We start from the raw sequence: 23,057 nt of genomic DNA on the forward strand, positions 1-23,057 counted from the left end.
GGTCTGTGCTGTTTATTAACAGAAAGTGGGGAGAATGACAAAAAACCATCCTGAATCATGGGCTCCACCTCACCTTTATCTGCTGGGGCTGGGCTTTCAGACTGGCTATAGTTTCCTGGCTGTCCCGTAGTCGCCGGCTGAGTCGCTCCTCCTCCTCAGCCTTCTCAGCAAGGGAATCCTTCAAGCGCAACTCCACCTCAGCCAGGCGATTGGTCTTCTGCTGCACCTCCAGGTCCAACTCAGAGAGCCTCCCCTTTGCCTCCTCCACCTCCAGTTGCAGCTGGGCCAGCCTTTCTTGCAACCTTGCATTCTCCTACAAACCAAATTGGGAGGAGGAGGAGAGGAAGTCACCTGTCATGCAATCAACAACAGGCACAAGCATGTTCTGCACCAGGACCATAAGCAAATGCATGCTGCCTCTTGTTGTGACCTCTTTACCTGAACATGTTCACAGTCAACACATTTCACATGCTGCTTCCTCAGCTCCAGCAGCTCTGTCTCGCATGATTTCATTTCCTGCTTTAGGCGCTCGTTCTCAGTAACTAGCAGATCCCGGTGCTTTTCCAAGTCAGTGCCACCCTGACAACAGACAAAGATGGGAATATGATATTTTTCATTCCTCCCCCCCACAGGCCAAATTCTGCTTTATTCTACATTCATGGAACTCATCTGATCTCAATGACAGTTAAACCAGTAAAAATAAAAATCATGATTTGGCATAATGTCTTCAACAATAAAGAACTCAAACATCCCTGAAGAATCAGGGCCACTATTTTTAAGGCTGCATTGAACAAATTACTTAACAGACTTTGATCGGTTGTATCTCAGATTTGTCAAACCTACACAGGATGACATCTATGATTATTGGCGACGCGTAAGGGGTGCACGTGGGTGCATATGCACCCTGAGCATGGCGGAGCACCCCCTGCAAAAAGGCGCTAGCTATACTGTTGGCGATGCCTGTGGGCGGTCACTGCTCACCCCCTCTCCTCCCCCCGCTGCCAATACCACCAGTGGTGTCTGTGGGCAGTCCGCCATCATCACTGGCCGCCACTGCCAGTGACACCTGCGGGTGGTTGCTCGCCACCTCCCTTTTCCTCCCCCCCTGCTGCCAGCACTGTGGCTCCCCACTTGCCTGCGCACGTTCCTGCTGCCAACAGTGCTGTCGCCACCTGTGGTAGCTCACCGTGCCCCCCCAGCCTCCAGGGACACACATCATTCATGTCTATGATTCTGGCATTAGTTTAGCCACCAAACTTGGACCTCTAAGATGATCTTCATTTATGCAAAGATTTCTTTTTTGTCGCACACAAAAATATGAGGAACTTACAACTTCAACTAAGAATCAACAGATCAATTTAAAAAGACTCACCAGCCCTGAATGGAATCTGTTTATTTCTTGAGTTTGAGCCAGGAGTTTGTCCTTCAGATTTTCAATCTGTCAATCAAACAGGCAAGAAAGTCAGGCTAACCCAATGATCCTCTTGTCCATTCTGATTAAAAAATACCTCATTCAAGCCCACAAAGACTCAAGGTATATATATTCTCCCTAAAGTTTGCAATCATCTGCCAAAAGAAAGGTGCTTCAAGTAGAAAAGGGAAGACTGTCAATTTCATAAAAGCCTTACAGAGCTATGTATGTAGGACCAGTCAGAATGTTACCTCCAGTAGTCAGGAACCTCCTTAAAACAGCATTGTCCAACACAATATTTGGAGACTGCAGGTCCTGAGAAGACAACTTGTCATACACAATCCATCAGGGGCCAGGTGTCAGCACACAAGCAATGCGCTCTCTTCCTTACTGAAGAAACACTCATAGAGGATCACATAACCAGCAGATAGCATAAACTAGCAGCCCTAGCTGACTGTGAGCTCCAGTGGGACCCGGAAAGGGGAAGAAATACAGCTCAAGATAGAGACCAGATATTAGTAGGGGGAAGAGACCTACTTCATCACCTGCTACTAGAGGTGCACCTATACATCAGTCCCATTCAGATCACCACCAATATAAGAAAAATTGACTGTATCGGCAATTGCCAGGGGGCTCCTGCCGCTGCTCACATCCCAGGAGGGCATGGCGGTGTGTGCCCCTAGATCAGCATGTGGACCAAGGCTGCCACTGCAGGCTAGGGCCAGGATGGCCCCGGGCTCTTCTGGGGGGGGCGGCATGCTGGGCTGTGCTCGGGGTGGGGAGCAGTGGCATGGTGAATTTTGTGGTGGCTGCAGACCCCCCAGTAGCCTCCTCCCAGTGCCGCCACCACCCACCCTGAGCGCAGCCCAGCCCCATGCCAGGAAGAGCCTGACGCAGCCCCGGCCCCAGCCCACAGCAGCAGCCTACCCTTGCCCAGAGCAGATCTGGGGAGCACATGGCCCCATGCCCTCCTGGGGTGCATGCAGCAGTGGGAGCCACCCTCCCCCCACACCCCCTAAACAAGCCGCTTGCAGCTCCATCCTGCAACCTGCCCTGACTGTGCAGTGCCTGCCCCTGCCCTACTCCCTCCCTCACCACGGGGGCCTTGATCTGCCCCGCATGCTCCTTCCCTCCCCCCTCATGCCTTCCCCCACAACAGACTTACCAGCCTGATGCCGCTCTCCATGCTGCCCAGCTGCATATTGGAATCAGATCAGTATCGGCCAATATGGCTCTTTAAAAAAATTGGCCATCGGTATCAGCCCAAGAATTCTCTATCGGACAGTGCACTCCTACCTCCCACCAAAAATGTATTATTTTTGGCAGCATCTTATTCCATCCATTTTAAATGTTAAATATTCCAATAGATAAGCTCCTACCAGTTCTCTTGAATAGACCATTCCCTTAATGTAAGATCACACTCCCATCATCCTCCCCCACCACCTCAATCAGCCAAAGTATTCTTTCCTCAGTTCCATTTCATTTCTCTCAGTCCATTGTTTCTCTTCAAAAACCTTTTGGGTGGCTGGTCCAGCAAAGTGTAAGCTTCTGTCATAAGACACAAACCTGTCTCACATCTGATTATTTAAACAGAAACTTAGTTTTCAAGTAACAGTCTCCATCACATGAACACACTGGCCGTTTGCCCACCACCCTTCACCACAGCAGAAGGGAAACCTTAATAAACTGGGGGAAGAAAGCTTGGCTTCATTCACGGAGTGAATATTCCATACCCCAATTGTGTTTGGTGCGTGAAAATGATAAACTCCTTAGCATAATGTGCCTTTTACTTTCCTACACCTTTTTCTTTTTTTTTCCGCTTTTTCTGCTAGGAAAAAAGATGCCAAAATATGGCTGATGTTGGCTCCTGAACTCCTTGAAAAATCTTAAGACATGGGGAAACTACTCCTAAAGAGCAGAGAAGTCAAACTTTTTTCTGCATATAGCACACCATTCTCATTCTTCATGTAATTAGAGATCCATGTCATCAATGTTCTTGTCTTCTGTCTTGATGAACAAGAGAAGGAAAACATTCTGGCAAAATGTATGGCATTGCTGCAGGGTTCTCTATTATTTTTCAGTTTTATTCTTCCAGCAGCATAAAACAAGGAATGCCATTGAAAAATATTACTAAGGTTATTAACATTAACTGCTGCAGCTGCACTTTTCTAGAAAACATTCCAGCTACATTACAAGAGCCTATTATTTTCATTTATAGTGTTAAATGCCAACTATATGCTTCAATGAGGACATTGTCCTTATCAAAAAATAAAATCCCTTATAGTCCAAGGCCTCAACTCTGCAATAAAAACAATACAGGCAGACTCCTGTACTTGTGCTAAGCCCCAGTGATTTCAGTGGGTCTTCATACAGCTGGAGTTGTCTATATGTACACAGCAATATGTAGGGTAACAGCCTAATATGACAACATGAATGTGTCAGATACACCACAGAAGGCTTGCAGATGACTACACCATGCTCATCATATATATTTACTTTAGTAGTTTTAAGTGTCCACATTTCTATAGTTAAAAAAGCTCCCTGATGGGCAGACTTTTTACTGTACAGCAGTAGTTCTCAACCTTTTTAGACTCAAGGCAACCTCAGAAAATGCCAGCTCTTACCTTTTCTCTCATTTTTTTTTTTTGACTACAGAAAAATAGCAGAACAATTCTTCTGTTGCAAAGATCTTAGAAAAACCACAACAGGCCGGAATGTTTTTAACACTGTGGATTCCTATTTGAAATCTCTGGGTTTATCTTGTGAATCATGTTTACACACCTAACAGTGTTAACACTGTGCAGCAGCACCCTTGAAAGGATCTCAAGGCACCCCAGGATGCAGAGGCACTCTGGTTGAGAATCACTGTTTACCGACATGTTGCTACTCAAAATACCCAGGGTGCCGACAGCTCCTGCTGCAACTCCTGGAGCTTCACAGAAAGTGCCGTGAGTTACAGCAACTCCCAGATGGTCGCTGTTGGGTGGAGGGTGGGGAGGGGGATGGGAAATCGAGCTCCACTTTGGAGCTGATCCAGGACCAGCTGTGTGTCTGCAGCCTCTTTTCCTCAGCTGCACCCCTTCCCCGCTCCCCCACCCCCAGCTCCAGTGCTCGCTGCACAATGGGAGGGGGTAGAAAGGACAGGACAGAGCTCTAGGCTGGGGTTTGCCCAGCCTGCACTGGAGGGGGGCAGGTGGATTGGAGTCCCCTGCCTTGGGGGGAGGGTTCAATCCACCTGCCCTCCCCAGTGCAGGCTGGGCAAACCCCAGCCCAGAGCTTCCTCCCCTCCCTTCTCTCCACTCCCATCCTGTAGACAGCATCAGGGGTGGGGCTGGGCTGCATCAGTTAATGAATGTGCTCCATTTTGGAGCACCTTCATCTGAACCCTCATGTAATGCATGTTAATTTGCTGTGCTACTGGGCACTTTTAAAGTGCTTTGCAGCCATGCACTTCTGAGGGCACAGCTGTAGAGAGCTTTCAACAGCCAACTATGTTACAAATATCACTTCTGCCAGAGCTCCCAGATTCTGCTTCCTGGTCAGAGCTCTCAAGCACATGAGCTAGAAGGACATGGAAGGGATGGGACTGCAGTGTGGCTAACTAGCGTGCAGAATTGGGTCACAACAGAGAACTAGGTGGAATATGCAGTACTTCAAAGTAGAGAAAGGACACTGCTACATGGAGGAAGGAAAGTGATCCAGAGGACTGACCTTGAGCCTGGACAAAACTTGTGCTCCAGAGTCTGGCAGATTGCTGGAGAAGCCACAAAAATGTGGTAAAGCAACTCAATGATTTCTCCCAAATGTATATTCCATCCGGGGTGCATCCATATGTACATGCACGTGCATTTCCCCAGGGACAAGCAGCAGGGGCACATAGCTGTGTCCCTGCTACTTGTCCCCGGAGAACACTCATGCATACATGCTCTGAGGTGCAGGTAGTTGCCCCGGGTGGGTTTGAGGAGGTTGAGGCCAGCACCTGGGCTGGCCCCAGCAGCCTTACTTGGGGTTCTGAGGGCTTCTCAGAGCTCCAGTGGTGGCAATCCAGCACATGGAGCCTTGCTAGCATCTGGAATGTGGCTCTGGTCAGTTAGGCTCTGGTCTCAGGTGTCGCACATTGCTGCCTTGTGCACCACCCAACTTTTTTCAGGCATGGGTTTTTTTGATGCTGGGCTCTCCCAGTGTTAAAGAAACCCATTGTGCTGCAAGTTATCAGTACAGCGAACACCTGCACGTGCAGATGGTTCTGGTGCACTGCATACCGCACGTGTGTGCTCGTCTGCACATGCCTCTGATGAGCACAGAAGCAGGTCTGCAGACACAAGGGCCTGGCAGAGCATATTTCTGTCCAAAGACACCAACTCTTTTTTTCTTAAAAGGAGAAATAAACATTAAAATGGCCAAAGTGGTTCTAGAGCATCTGGGAATGTGCCCTGCCTCCCTTCTCCCTCTAACTGGAATTAAAGTGACCTCATCATGATTAGCTTCCCATGGCTCCTCCTGAGAAGAGACAGCAGAGTATATTCAGGCTATGCCTCTTCCTTCTATCCTACCCCTGTGGTACCAAACCTTAAACCTGACTAAGGAATAGGGTTATAATGTCTTTTCACTAGCTCAGAAGGGGACCCTAATGGAGACCTGGGCTCAAGCTGGTAATTTTTCCAGCTTAGAAAGGCAGAAGGACTTTCTCAGCTTCTAAGGGGAAACTCTCCAATTTTCCCCATGAACTTTTTCTTAAAAAAAAAAAAAAAAAAAAGAGCAATTCAATGCACCTTCCTCTCCAATTTGTGACTGCAGATCCATCCTCCGTGGGGCAACTAAAGCAGTTTGTAGGGGGATGTAATATTATTTGCTTAGAATATTTAAGCTTCTTTTGAATACCTTTTGTCAGCTGAAAACCAGACTGATGTGCTAAAGAATCTGAAAAAACTAGGCCTCTGTAAAGCACAATTTGAGAACTGTGGGCTTAAACACACAAAATAGTTCCACTGTGCTGCAATTAATTATGTTCAATTGGTATGTTACACCCACATAAAGAATTGAAGTTAGAAGTACTCAGATACCTAGTATTGCCTGAGAGAAGCCAACCTAGATGCTACATTTTAAAAAGTTACACTCTTGGGTGACAGATTACCTAAAGATCAGGTTTTAAGACAGGTTTTTATATCATTTGAGACTAACAAAATTAGGAGCTTCTATTTGGAACAAAAGATATTCCCCTGCAGTTTTCATAATACACCGCAAGTACTGAAGCACCGAGAAGGGCTCAAGAATCAGAAAGTGAAAGGGGTTGGTTAAAGTAGCTGGTTTTATCCTCCAAAGAAAGAAAAATGTAAAGAACATTGACAGTGAGTAAAAAAAATCAACTTAATGATCCAAAATATTTATGTCCATAACTTAAATTTCTAACATCCCTTTCAAATTGAAACTTTACATTATTTCAAAGCAACAATGCATTAAAAAAGTATAAAAACATACAACAGCAAACACTTATAGCCAAATTATATTGCAAGACAGCATACATCCTTCAAGGCAACTGTGCATTGAACCATACCACTTCATATCCTCCCAACTACTGTCAGATCATCTATATCAATATCTTTCAAAGGAATAGTCTTTACAAACACACACGCACGCACACGCACACACAGCTATTCACCTAGCAAAAAAAATACTAGAACTGCATCTCCCATGCTAGGACTACATCTCTCATACTAAGTTCACTATCAAAAACTCACAATGTTAAATCAGAAACCAATAGCTCATCTCTCTTCCTCAAGTGAAGGCAACAACAAGAGACACTGATTCACTTCACCTAGTGCTCCACCTCTTCCTGGGAAAATAGGTGGAGTCTGACTGATCTACTGGCTGGAAGGTATTAGATAGATCTCCAGCCTGACAATGACTAGAGATGACACCAACTAATTTTCTCAGTCTCTGGCACTAGGTGTGGCCTGTACCATCATCCTCCAAAGTCACTTCAGAGACATGGGGTGTGTTTAATTACCCCTCTCCTTTGCCCACATACTAACTAGCTGTTTTTCCCCATCTGAGAGCTTCCTCCTGCACATGCACTCTCTAAATCAGAGGTTCTCAGCCTTTTTCATTAATGAGCACTGTGATGACTTAGGCTTTTTCACAGAGCATTAAAAGAAAACCAAATAGATATAATCATCATCTCATCATCAATTATGCCTTTCAATGTAATTCTTGACATGCTTTCAAGCACTGTTTTTGGATTTATTGGAGAGCACTTTGCTCACAAGAGCACTATAGTGCTCGCAAACACCAGATTGAGAATGCCTGCTCTAGATGGTAATTTTGTTAGCTGGTAAAAAGCCAGATTCTGCTTTCCCTCTCACTGGAGTCATGTGGAGTAACCCAACTGAACCTAATACAATTACCATCAAATAGATTCAAGTAGTAATTGACAACACAGTATGGCTATAATCACTTTTAGAGTCATTAGCCAGATAATACTGGTACATATAAGGCCTTTTTATTATGACTTTATATTCCCACCTGTTTACAAAGAAAATAAATTCACAGAAGCAAGAACCTGCAACATTGCGACAAGTGATTTCTATAAACGCGTCATTCTTTCTGGTTTCTTAAAAACTAAAGAGCATCTTCTTTCCTAACATACAACCATCCCCTCCCTATTTCACAAATATTTATTCCCTTTACCATTTTTCTCCTTCTCAACTGAAAAGAGCTGTTTTTTGGATTTGCTTTTTATTTCCTGCCATAGGAAAGATACAAAAGTGAATCTGCTTGTTCAGTTTAATAAAGCAATGTTACTGCACTCTTTTTGCACCAGTATAATTAATAACAACTAAAGCATAGCTCTAATTCTCTGTTTTCCTAGGTGACAATACCTGGCACTTAAAGATCATGTTTCATCAAAGGATTTATAAGTACTTCAAAGGGTTATTAAAATGTCGCAACATGGATTAATTAGTAGATTACACACTGAAGCTGAGGCAAACAGATGTTTTGCCAATTGTTCAGATAAAGACAGAGACATAGCAGTGTCTGGAGCTCAAAATCCTGATTTCAAGTATTTTGTTCCAACTACTTCACATATAAATTTGCTGTTACAGCTGCAAGAAAAAGAACAACAGACAGTTTATCTAGGCCAGGGGTGGGCAATTATTTGGGCCTGTGGGCCACACAGGGAGTTTCGGTGAGCTGTCATGAACTGGGCCAACACCCCCCCTCCCCCTGCCCCCCACCAGCTCACCGAAACTCCCTACGGGGCCGATCCCATCAGTCTAGCTGCATGGCCTGACCACGTGAGTCCCAGTCACCACTTACTGGTTTGGTTCTGTAGGCTGCCGCCATTTAGCCAGGGATCCCAGCCCTGTCCCTACCCGCCTGTCCCACTCCTGGATGCCACTCCCCACCGTCCACAGCCCCATCCCAGCCAAGCACAGAGCAGAGCTACAATCCAGTGCCTACATGTTCCTGCTACTCCCCACATGGCCCTGCCTGTGGAACCAGCACCTGTTGCAGCAGCATGCAGGCAGCTGATTGCGGTTCTGCTCCGCGCTCAGCCTGGATGGAGCTGCAGACGGGCGGGGAATGAGTGGCTGGGATCCCCAGCTAACTGGCAGCAGACTATGGAATCCAAATAGTAAGTGGCAGCTTCATGGATGATGGGACTGGGTACCAGGTGCTGAACGACCCCAGGGCCAGCGGAATGCAAGGGGCTCCCACCAACTCTGCAGTCCTGGCGGGGGCTTGGCTCTCTCTGTGGACACTCCAACTCCTGGTGCTGCGCGGAGTTGAGAAAAGCATTAGCCCAGTCCAAACAGTGCCAAGAGAGAGACTTAAGTGAGTACCATTTGCTGCCCCAGGCATGGCAGAAAGGAGCCAGGGATGGCAACAAAGGGAGTGAAAGCAGGAGCTTTGCAGCAAGTTGGGGCTCAGGAGGTGGCAGGCCACCACCAGCGAGGTGCTGGGCTGCAGGGAGAGAGAGCTTGGGCTGAGCAGGGCTGCATGGGGTACACTGGGTGGCAAGTGCCACGCAGGAGCCACATAATGGGGGTCACACTAGAGGCACTATGCAGTAGGGGTGATTGGGAGTAACAGCTCTGTGAATACAGCTGGTTGCTACTGGGCTCCTGTCCTGAGGTTCCTGGTGCAAGGTCCTGCCCTACAGCCTGCATTAGACACCAATGCTCCCTCCAATCACTGGGGCAGGCGAGCAAGTGTGGTCGCCTTGGTGCTGGGGTTCTGGCTCGGAAGCCAGCAGCTGCCTCTGCTCTCTTGGCAGGCATGTCTAGCGTTGTCAGGTGTCCCAGCCCAGACTGCCCTCTGTGCCTGGGCTGCATAGGACTGAGAGACCTGCCACAAGCCAAAAAAAATCTCTCCACAGGATGTATTTTGCCCACCCCTGATCTAGGCCCTATGAAGATTCCTTTAACAATATTTTCTTGGCAACAGCAATCTAGTTTTAAAAAAGAATTCAAGCAGGTTAAAAATTTGGCCTAAATGCCATGACAGCATCCCTCTTCACACTCAAAGTTATGTGCCCCACATCTCAGGCAGTACCTGATCCTGCAGCTGGACAGACACAGTGAGTTCTTCATTCTCCTGTGCAGACAGTTTCCCCTGCAGAGCCAACAGCTCTTCCTGCAGCCGTAGCTTTTCTTCCTGCAGCTGTGCCATGGATTCCACCATCTTCTGGATCATAGGAAACTGCCGTACTCCTGGCAAACTGGAGCATTTTCCACTAAAGAATCTTCCGCCTACAAGAAGAAGAGTGTTAGAATCACATTTATGGAGTGGCAAACAGACACATGTATAGGGCAGAGGAGTGGGGGTTTGGAGTGATGGGTAATGACTTGACAAGCCCCACACCACAAAAAGCCAGTAACTGTGGACTTTAAAGAAGGATGTGATATATGACTGCAGTGCAGCAGGAGATGAAAAGGAAAGGGCCAGGCCAACAGAAGCTTTAGGGGCAGTAAAAATGCCCACCCTTTCCAACCTGTAAGGGCTGGCGCTGCTGCAGAGAAGCCTTGCATGGCTCAAATAACCACCTGCTGCTCCAGTCAGCATTGTAGCACAGGACACTTAGAATGTATTGTTTGGCTCATAGTAAGTAAGCATTAATGTGCTGTATGAACTAAACTGGCTCTGGTGTGGCATAACCATGACTTTTAGGAGCTGCACACATAGGGGATTTGGGTCTCGAACCAGCAGGGCTGAGACCAACAAGCAGCTGATTTTCAGCCTTAGCTCTGACACCGAAATGGGTACAGTGTAGGCGCTAGGACTGACAATCAGCCAAATGTCAGTCCCAGCCCAGGGACCAGAGCTCAGCCAAATCAAAACTGTGTACCCCCATGTTGGCAGCTCCTAGAAACCATATTTGCATTGCACCAAAGCTGGTTCACAGCTCCAGTACAGTGCCAGGGCTGGGACTGACAGGCACTGCACCAGGATGGTTGAGACTCCAGTGCAATCCTGGGACAGCAAACTGTTCGTAGCATCTCTGTGGAGTGGTCAAAATTATGAGTTCGAGATATGCTTCCTGCAAAAAGACCTAACTTTACTATAATATGATCACACTTAGCACATATTTTACTGCTGGAACACACAAATGCTCATGTTTTAAGTGCAGTTAATACGCCCTTAGTCTAATGTGCAACATGGCCCTTAGTGTGGGAACCAGTCAACAAAAACAGCACAATTTTGCCAGCCCCAAGAACAAGCTGCAGTGAGGCTCCAGATGTAGAAAATGAAGTCTTCAATAGGAAAGATTTCCCCATCACCACCACCACCCTACCCATAACAAGCAGTCATACAGTTAAAGCCATTTATAACAGTTCTGTGCACAAGTGGCATTACTGACAAAACAAAACCAAGGCCCCAACCCTGAAAGCATGTAAGCATGTACTCCTGTGAGCAATCTTATTGCAGCTGACAGCAGTCACAGCAGTGAAGTTATACACATTTAAACGTGTATAAGATCAAGGCCGATGACAGTGTCTTAATGGGCAGTGGAGAGAGAATCCTGATACTTAACACCTTGACAAAATATTTTTTATTTTCCTTTAAAAATAGTCAGCTTGCTTATGACAAAATGGTGGCCACCAATACAATGAAAGTGCATGGGGAGCAACGTTCCAGGCAAAGACACAAGCACAGGTGTTAGAGAAACAGAGTGAAAGAGAGAGGACACAGAAATGTCACATCTCCAGTCACACCTGCCCATGAAACTCTGTGGGAGTCTGGCTGGTGGAATGCACACAGTGACCACACAAACACGTGAGGTTCATAAATACCGCACTGCCTCTATGCCCTGGGCCAAGGAGTTCCTCACCCGCTGACTTCTGCGTTCCTGTCACCACAAGCAAAAAAGAAAAACACACAGACAGAGCCCGTGATTTTTTTTTGTAAGATATCAAAAATCGCTTTGGGGCAAACAGAAATATAACCCAATAACCCATCTGCAAAGGACAACAGGCCTGTCAAGGGGTGGCTGAGCCCTGGAAACAAATGTGTTGCTCTTGGCCAAAAGCAACACAAGTGAAGCAATGTGCTAGCCACAACTGAGAGGCCAAAGGCTAAAAAGTGATGTGAATAATACTGAAAGGTAACAGAGCTAGAGACTCACTGTAACGTGCTCCATAAGAACACCTCATTGATTTTTCTCACACAGTTCCTATTCATAGAAATGTAATTTGGCCCTGTGCAACAGTAACAACCAATCTACACAGTAACTCTTGTCTATATATCAAGGTAGTCCTCATTATAATACTGGAGAGCAGTTTAATCAGTATCAGACACTGCCTAGCTATTTTCTCATTAGCCTGCTCTCATGAGATGACAACTGATGTCACACACAACTCAGGAATGAGGACCAAAAGTCACCTCACAGTTCATTAGGCCTTACTGTACTGACTGACTATTGACACTGATATTATTGGTAAATCATAGGAAAATAGAGCTGGAAGGAACCTCGGGAAGTCCCCTAGTCCAACTCCTTGCTCAAGGCAGGAACATCCCTGTCTAAACTGTTCCTCAAATATATCCATCTAACCTGCACACAGAAACTGCCACTCACAGAGATTTCAAAACCTCCCTAAGGAATCTGTTCCAGTGCTTAGCCACATAAGGCACCTACGTACATGCCCAACGCCTGCCCTGATGCATGCTAATAATAAGCACACGATTAATCAAGTCTGCTGGAGCCTGCTAATTAGCACACTCCGGCAGCCTTGGTGTCATGTGTATTCAGCATCCCTGTGCTTCAAAATAGCAGCAAGAGCGCTTTAACAAAAGCTCGAACAAGCTTTAGTTAAAATGCCCCCAGCACCTTTTTGAAGCATGGGATGCTGAACACACAGATGCTGCAGGCCCTTTAATTAGAGTGGCTCCCAAGAGTGCTCACCCACCTTGGAACACATGTAAAGATGCCCTCAAAAGCTCTTCCAAATATTCAATCTCAATTTCCCTTGTTGCAATTTAAACCCATTACTTCTTGTTCTATCCTCTATGGACACAGAGACCAGTCTACGTAACAAGTCATTTTGTATTTGACGATTTATTAAATCCCTCCTAAATTTTCCCTTCTTCAGACTAAATAATCTCCAGTCCTCTGCTGTCAATAAATATGTATGATACCTGCTGGCAAAAAAAAACATCCCAGTCTAATCTAAGGCCTGGTCACATTCAGGATAACCAACTACTGCTTTCAGTTACTTCAGTATCTCTGCCACTTGAGCTATAAATAGTAGATCTAAAAGCTGATAAGCTATATGTATACAAAATACCACAGAAATAAATATTCTGCCCTTTTTTTGTTTGCTTTAGGATATTATAACCCCAAACCCTACATTAAACAGAATCTTACTAAGGTTGTGAAATTAAGCACTCAAAAGTTAGGAAACACCAGAATTAAGACTGTCCATATAACTTTTAATTCTGCTACCTTGTAAATGTATGCATGATGGAGTCTTCAATTATGTGAGGACAGGATATCTTTTCTGCAGGGCTGCTGCCTCAAACAACAGCTTTCTTTATTATAGAACCCCGATTCATCATCCCTAGAGTTGAGTGCACCCAATCTCTATGAATGAAGCAGCTGCTCAAGGAAAAACAGGCAAGCGATCACACTGCTAAATTAAAGAATGTATCACAGAGTACGTGCACAAGGGAAGATGAATTCAAACTGCACGTGCAATCTTAATTGCAGCATTTCCCAACTTAAGTGCTGAACTCTATTAATGCAAAAAAAACAATGTTATTAAGTTCATAAAATCAAGTATGTTCAAAGAGACCTACCTGTACTATACCTCATTTAAATTAATCCTTGGAATACCTGGTAACCCTCAGGTGGATATAAACCAAGATTGGCTTGGCTTTAGGTTTTTTGTAAGACTAGGAGAAACTATGCTGGGGAGAAGGGAGAACCTGTGACCACCAGGAGAGAAGAACTTTAACTAACTGGTGCTGGAAGCAGCACAGGCCTGTATCACTTCTGAAGGCAAATGACGGGCAAGTAATCATATGACTAGCTAGTTGCGAGCAGCTTCTGTTACTTGCTACGTAAGAACTGGAGGAATGCTCTTGCTGCAAGATATTTTTTCTGTGTGAAGCTTGGATCACTATCTCTGTAAGATGAAGTGTTATGATATAATAGCTGTATACCATAATGCCTTGTATTTAGAAGAGTTGCTGGTTAGTGAAAGGAGCAACGGGCTAAAAAGTAGGTATTGCTGAGATCTAATCCTAGTTCCACCATGGGATCTTCGGCATTTAAAGTGGGCCAACATTTTTGTAAGTGGGTACTGCTTTTGATTGCTTCAGTTTCTGGGTGCCCAATACACCTTTCAAGTGTCTCAAGTTGGGTGGTTAAAAACACCGGTCATGTTTTATTGACTTTGAATCTGTTTAATACTTTAGTTCCCTGCTCTATAAAACAGGGCTAATACCACCTCCTGGGTGGGGTTGCAAAGATTTTATATTAAGAAAAGAACTTGCAAAATTATATATCAAAGCAAAGTGCTCTTCCTTTGGGAGTGTTCTCTTAGTTCAAAAGAGTTAGACTGGGATTAAAGGCAGTGTCAGGGCATGTAGGAAAGCCCAGTGTATCGGAGTGTATTATCCATTTTAATCTTGTGCTGGGACACTGAATCCCTCTGCTAGGAAATTTAAGCCATTCATCTAAAAAACATAACAATCAATTCAAACACAGAACAGAGATAATTGTATCCTTTGAAAATGTTCCCCTTTTGTCCAGGGTGTACCGTTTGTTCCAATATGTTATCAACTAGAAAGTGTCCTTGGGAAAGCCAGGACTAGAAAAAGTTGGTCTGCCAATAGAATAGCATGGCCTGCATTATAAAATATGCCATGCAGACTTACTGGTTTGGAAGCTAATCACACAGAAGTGTTCCATATATGCCCAAGTTCAAAACAAGGGAGACAATACACCAGGAGGGACATATACAACACCTGAAAGACTTTGAGAGTGACCATCACTGAATGCCACAAAGACTGCAGCCAGACATGTACACAAGTGCTTAAAAAACATGCTCACTACATGAAAGGATGGATCAGACTAAACAATGTATATGGGGCATTTAATGCTGCAGTATTATAAAAGATGCTAAAGTAGCTAGCTGCTGGTGTAATGTGCCCTGTTGAATATTAGGTCATTTCACACTTTCTGGATTTTAAATTATTTATAGGTTTCTTTGCTGTGTCTTGGGCCTTCCTACACTGCACCTTGATAGCCACATCCCAGGGAATGGAGAGTCTGTAAAGCAGAGAAGCCTGCTACAACTACAGGCAGAACAAGAAAAGAGAGCAAGAAGCATTGGATGTAGTGAGCCTGAGCAAAAAAGTTAATCTGAGCATTTTCCTCAGGCGCAGTATAACCGAAGAAGCCACTAAAAGCCATGGAAAGCAGCAAACTGGTCTCAAGGGATGCATGTAAGTGTGACAGGGCAGTGGTCCCCTAAATTGAAAGGGTGGATTTTTAATTGCAATGATTAAAACCCCACCATTTTAATTTAGGGGCTTCTGTTACTATTACAGCAAGGGGCATGATCCTCCCCCTTCCTCCCCACAGAGTCTGCCTGCATCTCCTGCAGCTTGGAAGCGAGCTGCCGGCAGGTTAAGCAGCCCCTGAGCTGAGCAGGGCAGCAGTGTCCCCTGCAGCTGCCCGAGTGGGGTGCTAGCTGCATGGGTGCTGCCCCAGCTCAGGCCTGGGGAACAGTGCTGCCTCCGAACTAGGGCAGCGCCTGCCCACTAGCCAGCTGCCCTGGGCAGTGCCATGGCCACAGAGGGAAGAACTGGGGCCCCCTGCAGCTCAGGACCCACTGGCAGCTCGCCCCCTGGCTGTGGGAGAGGTAGGCAGGCTCCACGAATAAAACCAAAAAAAGGATTGGGCCCCTTGCCGCTTTTTCCCCTCCCAGTGGAACCTGCCTGTACAAGCTGCTGCCGGGCCATACAGCCACTGAGCCATGGGGGAACCCGGGCCTTCCCTCTGTGGTGGTGGCACCACCTGGGGCCACCCAGATGGGATGCCAGTAGCTACCTGAGCTGCCAGGAGGTCGAGTGGCCCCTGAGCTAGGGGGGCCAGTCCTTCACTCCATGGCAGTGGCGCACCTGCCCCAGGGCCACCCGGGTGGGTCGCTAGCTGTGCAGGTGCTACCCCAGCTCAGGTTTGGGGAAGAGTTGGATCCAGTAGGTGCTGCCTCTGAGCTGGGGCAGCCCCTAGCTTGTTAACACTTCACCCGAGCGGCCCCAGGAGGCACCGCCATCGCAGAGGGAAGGACCAGGTCCTCCCACAGCTCGCATGGGCAGGCTCTGTTGGGGAAAAAAAAAAGTGGTGAGGGGCCCAATCCTTTTTCTTATTCCCCACAGAGCCTGCCCACCTCTTCTGCAGCTGGGGTGCAAGCTACTGGTGGGCCCTGAGCTGCAGGGGGCCCCAGTCCTTCCTTCCACAGTGGCAACACCCCCCAGGGCCCTCCACGCAGGCAACTAGCAGGCAGGTGCTGCCCCAGCTCAGAGGCAACACCCAACCCAATCCAACTGTTTCCCAAGCCTGAGCTGAGGCAGTACCCACGCAGCTAGCAACCCACCCAGGTGGCCCCGGAGGGTGCTGCCACTGTGGAGGACAGGGGCCCCCCACAGCTCAAGATCCACTTGGCCTCCTGGCAGCTCACCGCCCAGCCACAGGAGATGTAGGCAGGCACTGCAAAAAAAGAAAAAGGGATCAAGCCCCTTGCCACTTCTGCCTTCAGCCCACCTCTCAGAGGATGAGCTATCAAAAGGCTGCAACCTTACAAATATCTATGTTGCAAACTAAACTAGATGCAGATGTGGTTTAGTTTGCAGCATAACAAACTCATTTAAATTATAAAAAAAACTATATGTTATAGCATGACAACTAAACTGCAGAAATGGCAATTTTTGTCTTGTGTACAAGCTCCCAGGGGAAGCAAAAGAGGAAGTAACTCAGCAGATGCAGAAGAAACACAGATGGAGGTTCTGCAGCCTTGAAGATAAATCCCAGGTAAAACTCAATGTATATGGATTCTGTCATTTTCATACATTTGGTCCCCTACATAAAAACTTGCACATTATATTTCTCTCTACCCCTAGCAATATTTGTCTCTTTCCCTCTTGCCAGCTAACAGATCCATAATATTCCTTCTCTTTCTTGGGGTCTTTACTGTATTTTTGTCATTCCTCATTCCTCTCTTTAACAGTAATATCCTCCTTCACTCCTGTGTTCCTTCACATGTATGCACATGCAGGCGTGTAGGCTCATGCACTCATACATGTGCACACATGCACAAACACACAGTGTCCTTAGGCCCCACATGAGGCAGATAGGCCTACCACAGACATCCTCATAAATTCTACACCAGAGCCAAGTGGGGAGTGCCTCACTCCAATAGGTCTGGACAAGCCCAGATAATTACTTTCTGGTGATGGGAATAAGGAAACAATGGAAATGAAAATTAACTTCCAACACGGTTTCTGTTTAGCCTCTCTCACCAAAGCCAGTAACACCCAATTCTGATTATACTCCCACTAGGGAAAGTCATAAGTAATGCCACAAATAAAATGGAGGTATTTGAATAGGTGGGGGGGAAGAGCATCAGGCCTAACATCTCTGTAGTCACCTGTATGCACTATTAATGAAAAACTCTCACCCTCCAAACAGTTACAGATGTGAAAAGAAGACCTATAACATCTCGACTCTCCTATAGATAAGAGGATGGACTACAAGACAAAACAGCAATAAGACTTCATTCCTGTAAAATCTACATCACCATTTCAGCCATTAGCCTAGTCAAGGAAAGGTTAATTACAGGGCTGAAGGACTATTAACAAAAGACAATCTGATGGACACTTCCCAAAAATTGCATGGCCATCAGGGAGAATGCCATTAAAATTCAAAGGTCGCATTATGAAAAGAAGCAAGAACCACAGTCTTTAAGTGCACTTAACTGCCCTTTATCTTCTCTCATAGTACAGAGATCGCAGATGAGAATAGGACATTTAAAACAGTACATTTAAAAGTGGACCAACCAGGACAGTAATGTTCACCTAAAAAAACAGAACTAAGTTTACCATACATCCAGATTTTCCTGGGCATGTCCTCTCTTTGAGTCCTCCCAGCTCCATCCAAAAATCAACAGGTGTCCAGGACTCTGCTCTGCTCACCATTAAAAATTTTTTCTGGCACATCCCAGCCTGCCCTAGCAAACAACTGCTTGGGGCTGGGAGGAGCAATGGGAGGGCAATTGAAGGTAGGGGGCATCATGTGCACATGGCCAGCATGCAGCCAGGCAGGGTGGTAGGACCAACTCTGACAGCTGCATGCAGGTAAGTCTATGGGGGGCTGGGGGGTGAAGGGTCAGGGCTTGGGCACTGTCCAAGTGGGGGGGGAGGGGGTGCCTGCTGGGCTAGGGGAAAGTTGTCTGGATGCTGGGACTACAGGAGAGGCGCCTGCCCTTCCAGTGGGGGAAGGGGACAGGGGGGCCCTCTGGGGGCATCAAGGAGCTGTGTCACCAGCCTGGCAGCACCAGGGCCAGTTGTGCTTGCAGAGGTGGGGCAGCTGACAGACACTGCAGGGCTGCAGGGAGCAGGGGGCTGCTGGTTAGGAGTGGGGGGCAGGGGCAGGGCACAGGCATATCACTACCCACTACCCCCCCCCCCCCAACAGGTGTCCTCTTTTTTTAAACTGGAAATATGGTAACCCTACACAGAACAGGCGACAAACTGAGGAGATGCAAGGCAGCAAGATCACAAGGATGGGAGGCAATGCATTGGGGATAGGGACAGGGATCCTAATTCAACTGTGAGAAGTTTCCTTGAAAAGAAAGAAACAGACACTGTTACTCTGCTTCAGACCAGAGGATTATTTTAAGTAGTCAGTGGTCTTTAGCGATCAGCAGAGATTTTGTCACCTGTGTGTAAACACTTGATTTGCATTTGCTCCTCATTTAACCAAATTAGTTTTCTAGTAAATGACCAGCTTCTATTTATAATGAACACAGTCACTGCATTCACTCTAAAACAAAGACATCCATCTACCCCAGCTCTTTCCACTACCTTCTGATTTTGTTACCATTTATTCTCATGCCTCCCCCTTTACCTGTTTTCTCAATGTTCATGATGCAGGCCTCCTGCCCCTGAGCAGCAGTGTCAAAGTTGGAGGCAGACCCTGGCCCCAGCTTCTTCTGTGTGCCCAGCTTCTGGGTTTCACTCCGTGTGTGCAGCTGCATATGTGTCTCCTTGTTCCTCACCCGACTCCTGTACTCACACACCTTGTCCTGCAGGTCCTGCATCAGACACATAAATAACAAGGTTCTGTTGAAAGGGCACTGTTATACCCAGGAAGCACAAATACCCTCTAGACTTCCATCCTAGACTCTGGGGCCAAGTGTGATTTTGAAAGGACACTTTCTGCCCAAGAGTACTGAGATCATTTCAAGCATAATAGTATCATATGGGAATTCAAGATGTACCAGTATTTTTGTCCTCTTCTCATCTTCATTGCTTCTTCACACTACTCTGATCCAGTCGGCTCCCCAGCTGCTAATACCAAACTGTTTCTTGTCCCTGCTCCAGTCTACTTGAACTCCAGCTGCAACACCCCTCAAAAGCTTCAGTGCCCTGCTCTTGAATGTCCCCTTACTTTCTTCCACACCTTCCTTCTCAATGTTCATCACCCTGATATTTCCAGAAGTCAGCTGCAATGCAGGAGACAGGCAGCAGCAGGCACACAGAAATTCAAATACAAACTACAATGTGAAAGCCAGCATCCAACCTACTGTTCATTTTTCAGAAAAAAGAGAATCTATTTTGGGGAGAAAGGGAGAAGGAGACAGACAGGGGCCAGGAAAATAAAGGGCAACAAAAAAAGAAAGAGAGATGTTCAAATGACAGTGACAGAGGCAGATTTATTCATCACACACCAGGTGATTTCCTGATTGCAATCAAGCAAGTCAAAGAGACTGATGAGAAATAAGAAAGAAAAAATAGTTTAAAGAGGCATTAAACAAGACAGAACCTGAAAACCAGAGACAGAAAATATGCTTTAAATCCTCTAGTCCATCCAACTTCAAGCATGGTCCCGTGTAAAAATATTACATTCATTATATTTGCTAGTGCTTTAACCAATCAAAGTTCAAATGATCCAAGTAACGGGGATTCCTCCATGGCCTCCCAAAGATTATGCCAGAGCCTAAAAGCCTTAATGTTTCAAGGTGTTGCTGACATTCAATCTTCATTCTGCTTTATTTAATTTCACCCTGTTCCTTCCAGGTACATCCCAACCCTTGAACAATTTTAAAGTGCTCGCCCTGCTGCATGTTTATACTTTGCAAATGTTGGTAATCAGTCATATCTCTTCCCTCCTTCATGGTTAGTTTAATAAGGATGCATGCATTTAATTCCTTTAATCTCTCCTTGTAAATCAAAGGCTCCAGCTTCTTGATCATATTCGTTATTTCCTGTGTCCTTTCCAAACTGTCTATCCCTTAGTGGTAGAGGGGAGCCCAAATCCTTACACACTATCGGAGGCAGAGTCTTATTACAGCCTATCATTTGTGCACTCCACAAAGTGTTGCATTGGCATGCAGCTTTACATCCAAACTTTGCGCTAGCTTTTTCTGCTGCTGTATCACATTGCAGGCTCATTTCCAATTTGCTATCCATGGATCATTTAACTACAATGAGCCACTGCTCAGAGGCAGAGCATGAGAGCAAGCATAACTCCTAATTTGGGGTAAAACTGCATATAAACTCTGGAAGGGTAGACAGCAGTAATCCCAATTTACATATCAATTGTTCAGTATCTCAGAGATGGTGGGAAGGATGGGGGGGAGGAAGAACTGTACATTCTTCTCCATTCCAGCTTCTTTCCACTATCACAATGCTGATCAAACTACTTCTGGTGCTATGCCAGGGCTAGCAGAATGTCCTGCAGAGAAGACTTTTAAACTGTGTCTGTATTGATCATTTGAAGGAAAATCGTCACTACTGATCTAGCATCAGTTAATTCATGTATGTTAGAGCAAAGTACATCGAGCCATTTCACCACAGAATATTTTCTAACCCTGCTAAGACCCAGTGGTAAAAATGGGTCTCAATGACCCAGTGGTAAAAATGCCATTGGCCAACTCACACTAGTGCTTTCAGTACTGGTATCACCTATTATCCGTGCAATTTCCTAGGACAGCATTAGATTTCCTGAAAACTGCCAGGGCAGGTAAGGCTTTAGTGCAATCTGTTCTCTGACCCAGATGAGAAAACTCCCCTACCTTGCTCAGAAATTATTTCCAACTTACGTAAGAACCAAACACATTAACCAATAGATGGGCAGTGCCAAAGAGATAAGTCCCGGTCTTGAACAGCATTCAGTCTAAAGGCCTGAGCAAGGGGAATACACAAAGCAGACTGACAAGTGATCATTATAACTTAATTTAATTTCAGCAGCAGCAGGAGGACTGATTCTCAAACTGCAGCCAACAAATGAGATACTCGATTCCTACAGCGCCTTTCACACCAATTCTAAAAGCACTTTACAAAAGGTCATTTGCTAAGATACACAAATACCTATCTCCCAGGAGGTAGGCACAGGATTTTTCCTGTTGGAAGAAATACAGTTTAAGTGACTTGACCAAAGCCCCAAGTGAGCTAGTGGCAGGAATTAAAACAGAACCCAGGAGTCCTGCCTCTGTTCTTTGTTCTAACCTTTCCATATAAAAACCCTGTCACCTTCTCTCCCAATCCTGTAATCATCATGGTAAATACTGTCACAAAACCCTTTATTTGGGGAAAAGATGTAGGCAATACATTTTCTCCTCTCCTTCCTCTGATCACAGTCTGGCTCAAGGATAACACAGAAAACATTAGTCTCAAAAGTTCCACTAAGTCTTTGTCACTTCCTCACTGGATTTGATTTCCTAAACCTTTCCAGACAATTCAGATATTCTTCCCCCCACAACAATCTCCTTTCATTTCCATTCATGGATTTGGGGATTATACCAAAGTGCACAACAGAATAAAGGGGATTTTGAAAAGGGAAAATCTGGTTTTAAAAACTAGCACCAAAATTTGAGAGGATTGTTTTTAATTGCCTGGCAGTTACTGTCTAGCTAGAGTTCCTGCTTTATTTCCTATGGTGCCTTCCTCCTGGGAAAACATGATATTTAGTTAGAACAGCTGTGAGCTCCCCAAACAGGACACCTATCGTGTTCATCCCAACAGGCAGCTCTCTGGGAAGTTGAAATCACTACTACTAATGTGGGGAATTGGAACCTGTATTGATATTGACCCCAATTCTGGGCCATAGTCAAGCTGAGTTCAATGCAAACCCAATATCACTAGAATGCAAAGAGGGCTGTAGGAAACTTTTACACCTCAGATTCTGGAATGGCAAGTGAGCAATTAAAGGCCTAGAAACAGCTTCAGGGAACGCGCTGACTTATATCCTGTCTTCAACATCCCGAGGGAACCACTCAGCAGACCAAATGAGCCAGAGCCCACCTCTCTTAACATATCCCTTCTTTTCTGAAGACAGGACCCTAACATGCCCATGGAATAGAGCTTGTGATGGGGCTGTGTGTGCAGTGCGCACAAGTCCACCAGCCCGCTGCCACCTTGAAACCTGAGATGTAAGCTGAGTTTTCCTTGGGAAAGGGGGTAAGAACTGATCCAACTAGTATTTTTACTCCTTTTCATTACAGACAGATGACCTGAAGATCTCAGGAGCACATTTAAGTGATGATTCTTCTCCCTCCCTTGTAAAATATATTTAAAAATCTAGACAGGTCCAGGAAAGCAGAGGTCACCAGTACTTGAGCCCTGGCTCTGCAGTGTGCTAGGGAGTCCTTACCGGTAGAGTCAGGTAGAGGCTGTGTGGGCCCCCAAGGTCAGACCAGTTCATATGGAGGATTTTACATTGGACCACCGTAGGCAGCACAGGAAACTGGGCAGAGCTGCTCTCTTCACTGCCACTGGTGAATGAATCCTCTCCACTCCATCACACAACAAAAAACAATGTTAAACAAACTGACTAACTGGAGACTGGCTAGGAACACCTTGTCTTGCTGAAAAGTGAGGAGGGTCTCCTTTAGGGATCTGGTCTCATTCAAGCTGTCTC

General features: G+C 45.9%; 1 protein-coding gene across 5 annotated transcripts in view; it reads right to left on the reverse strand.

The window, feature by feature from the left end:
• KIFC3 (kinesin family member C3) overlaps nt 1-23,057 on the reverse strand; it is a 43,411-nt gene that overhangs the window by 15,953 nt on the left and 4,401 nt on the right. For 4 of the 5 annotated variants that reach the window (XM_019497306.2, XM_019497305.2, XM_014597065.3 and 1 more), the window contains 5 exons: nt 19,044-19,230; nt 9,968-10,164; nt 1,373-1,438; nt 439-579; nt 74-313 (listed from right to left, as the gene is read on the reverse strand). In XM_019497306.2, the coding sequence (XP_019352851.1) occupies nt 74-313; nt 439-579; nt 1,373-1,438; nt 9,968-10,164; nt 19,044-19,173 (774 nt within the window). In that variant the 5' untranslated portion in view covers nt 19,174-19,230. Of the gene's footprint in view, nt 1-73; nt 314-438; nt 580-1,372; nt 1,439-7,149; nt 7,587-9,967; nt 10,165-19,043; nt 19,231-23,057 lie in introns of those variants that run through there. The other variant, XM_059713691.1, reaches the window with a different exon arrangement.

This window comes from Alligator mississippiensis, chromosome 10, assembly GCF_030867095.1.
Source record: "Alligator mississippiensis isolate rAllMis1 chromosome 10, rAllMis1, whole genome shotgun sequence".
NCBI lineage: Eukaryota > Metazoa > Chordata > Crocodylia > Alligatoridae > Alligator > Alligator mississippiensis.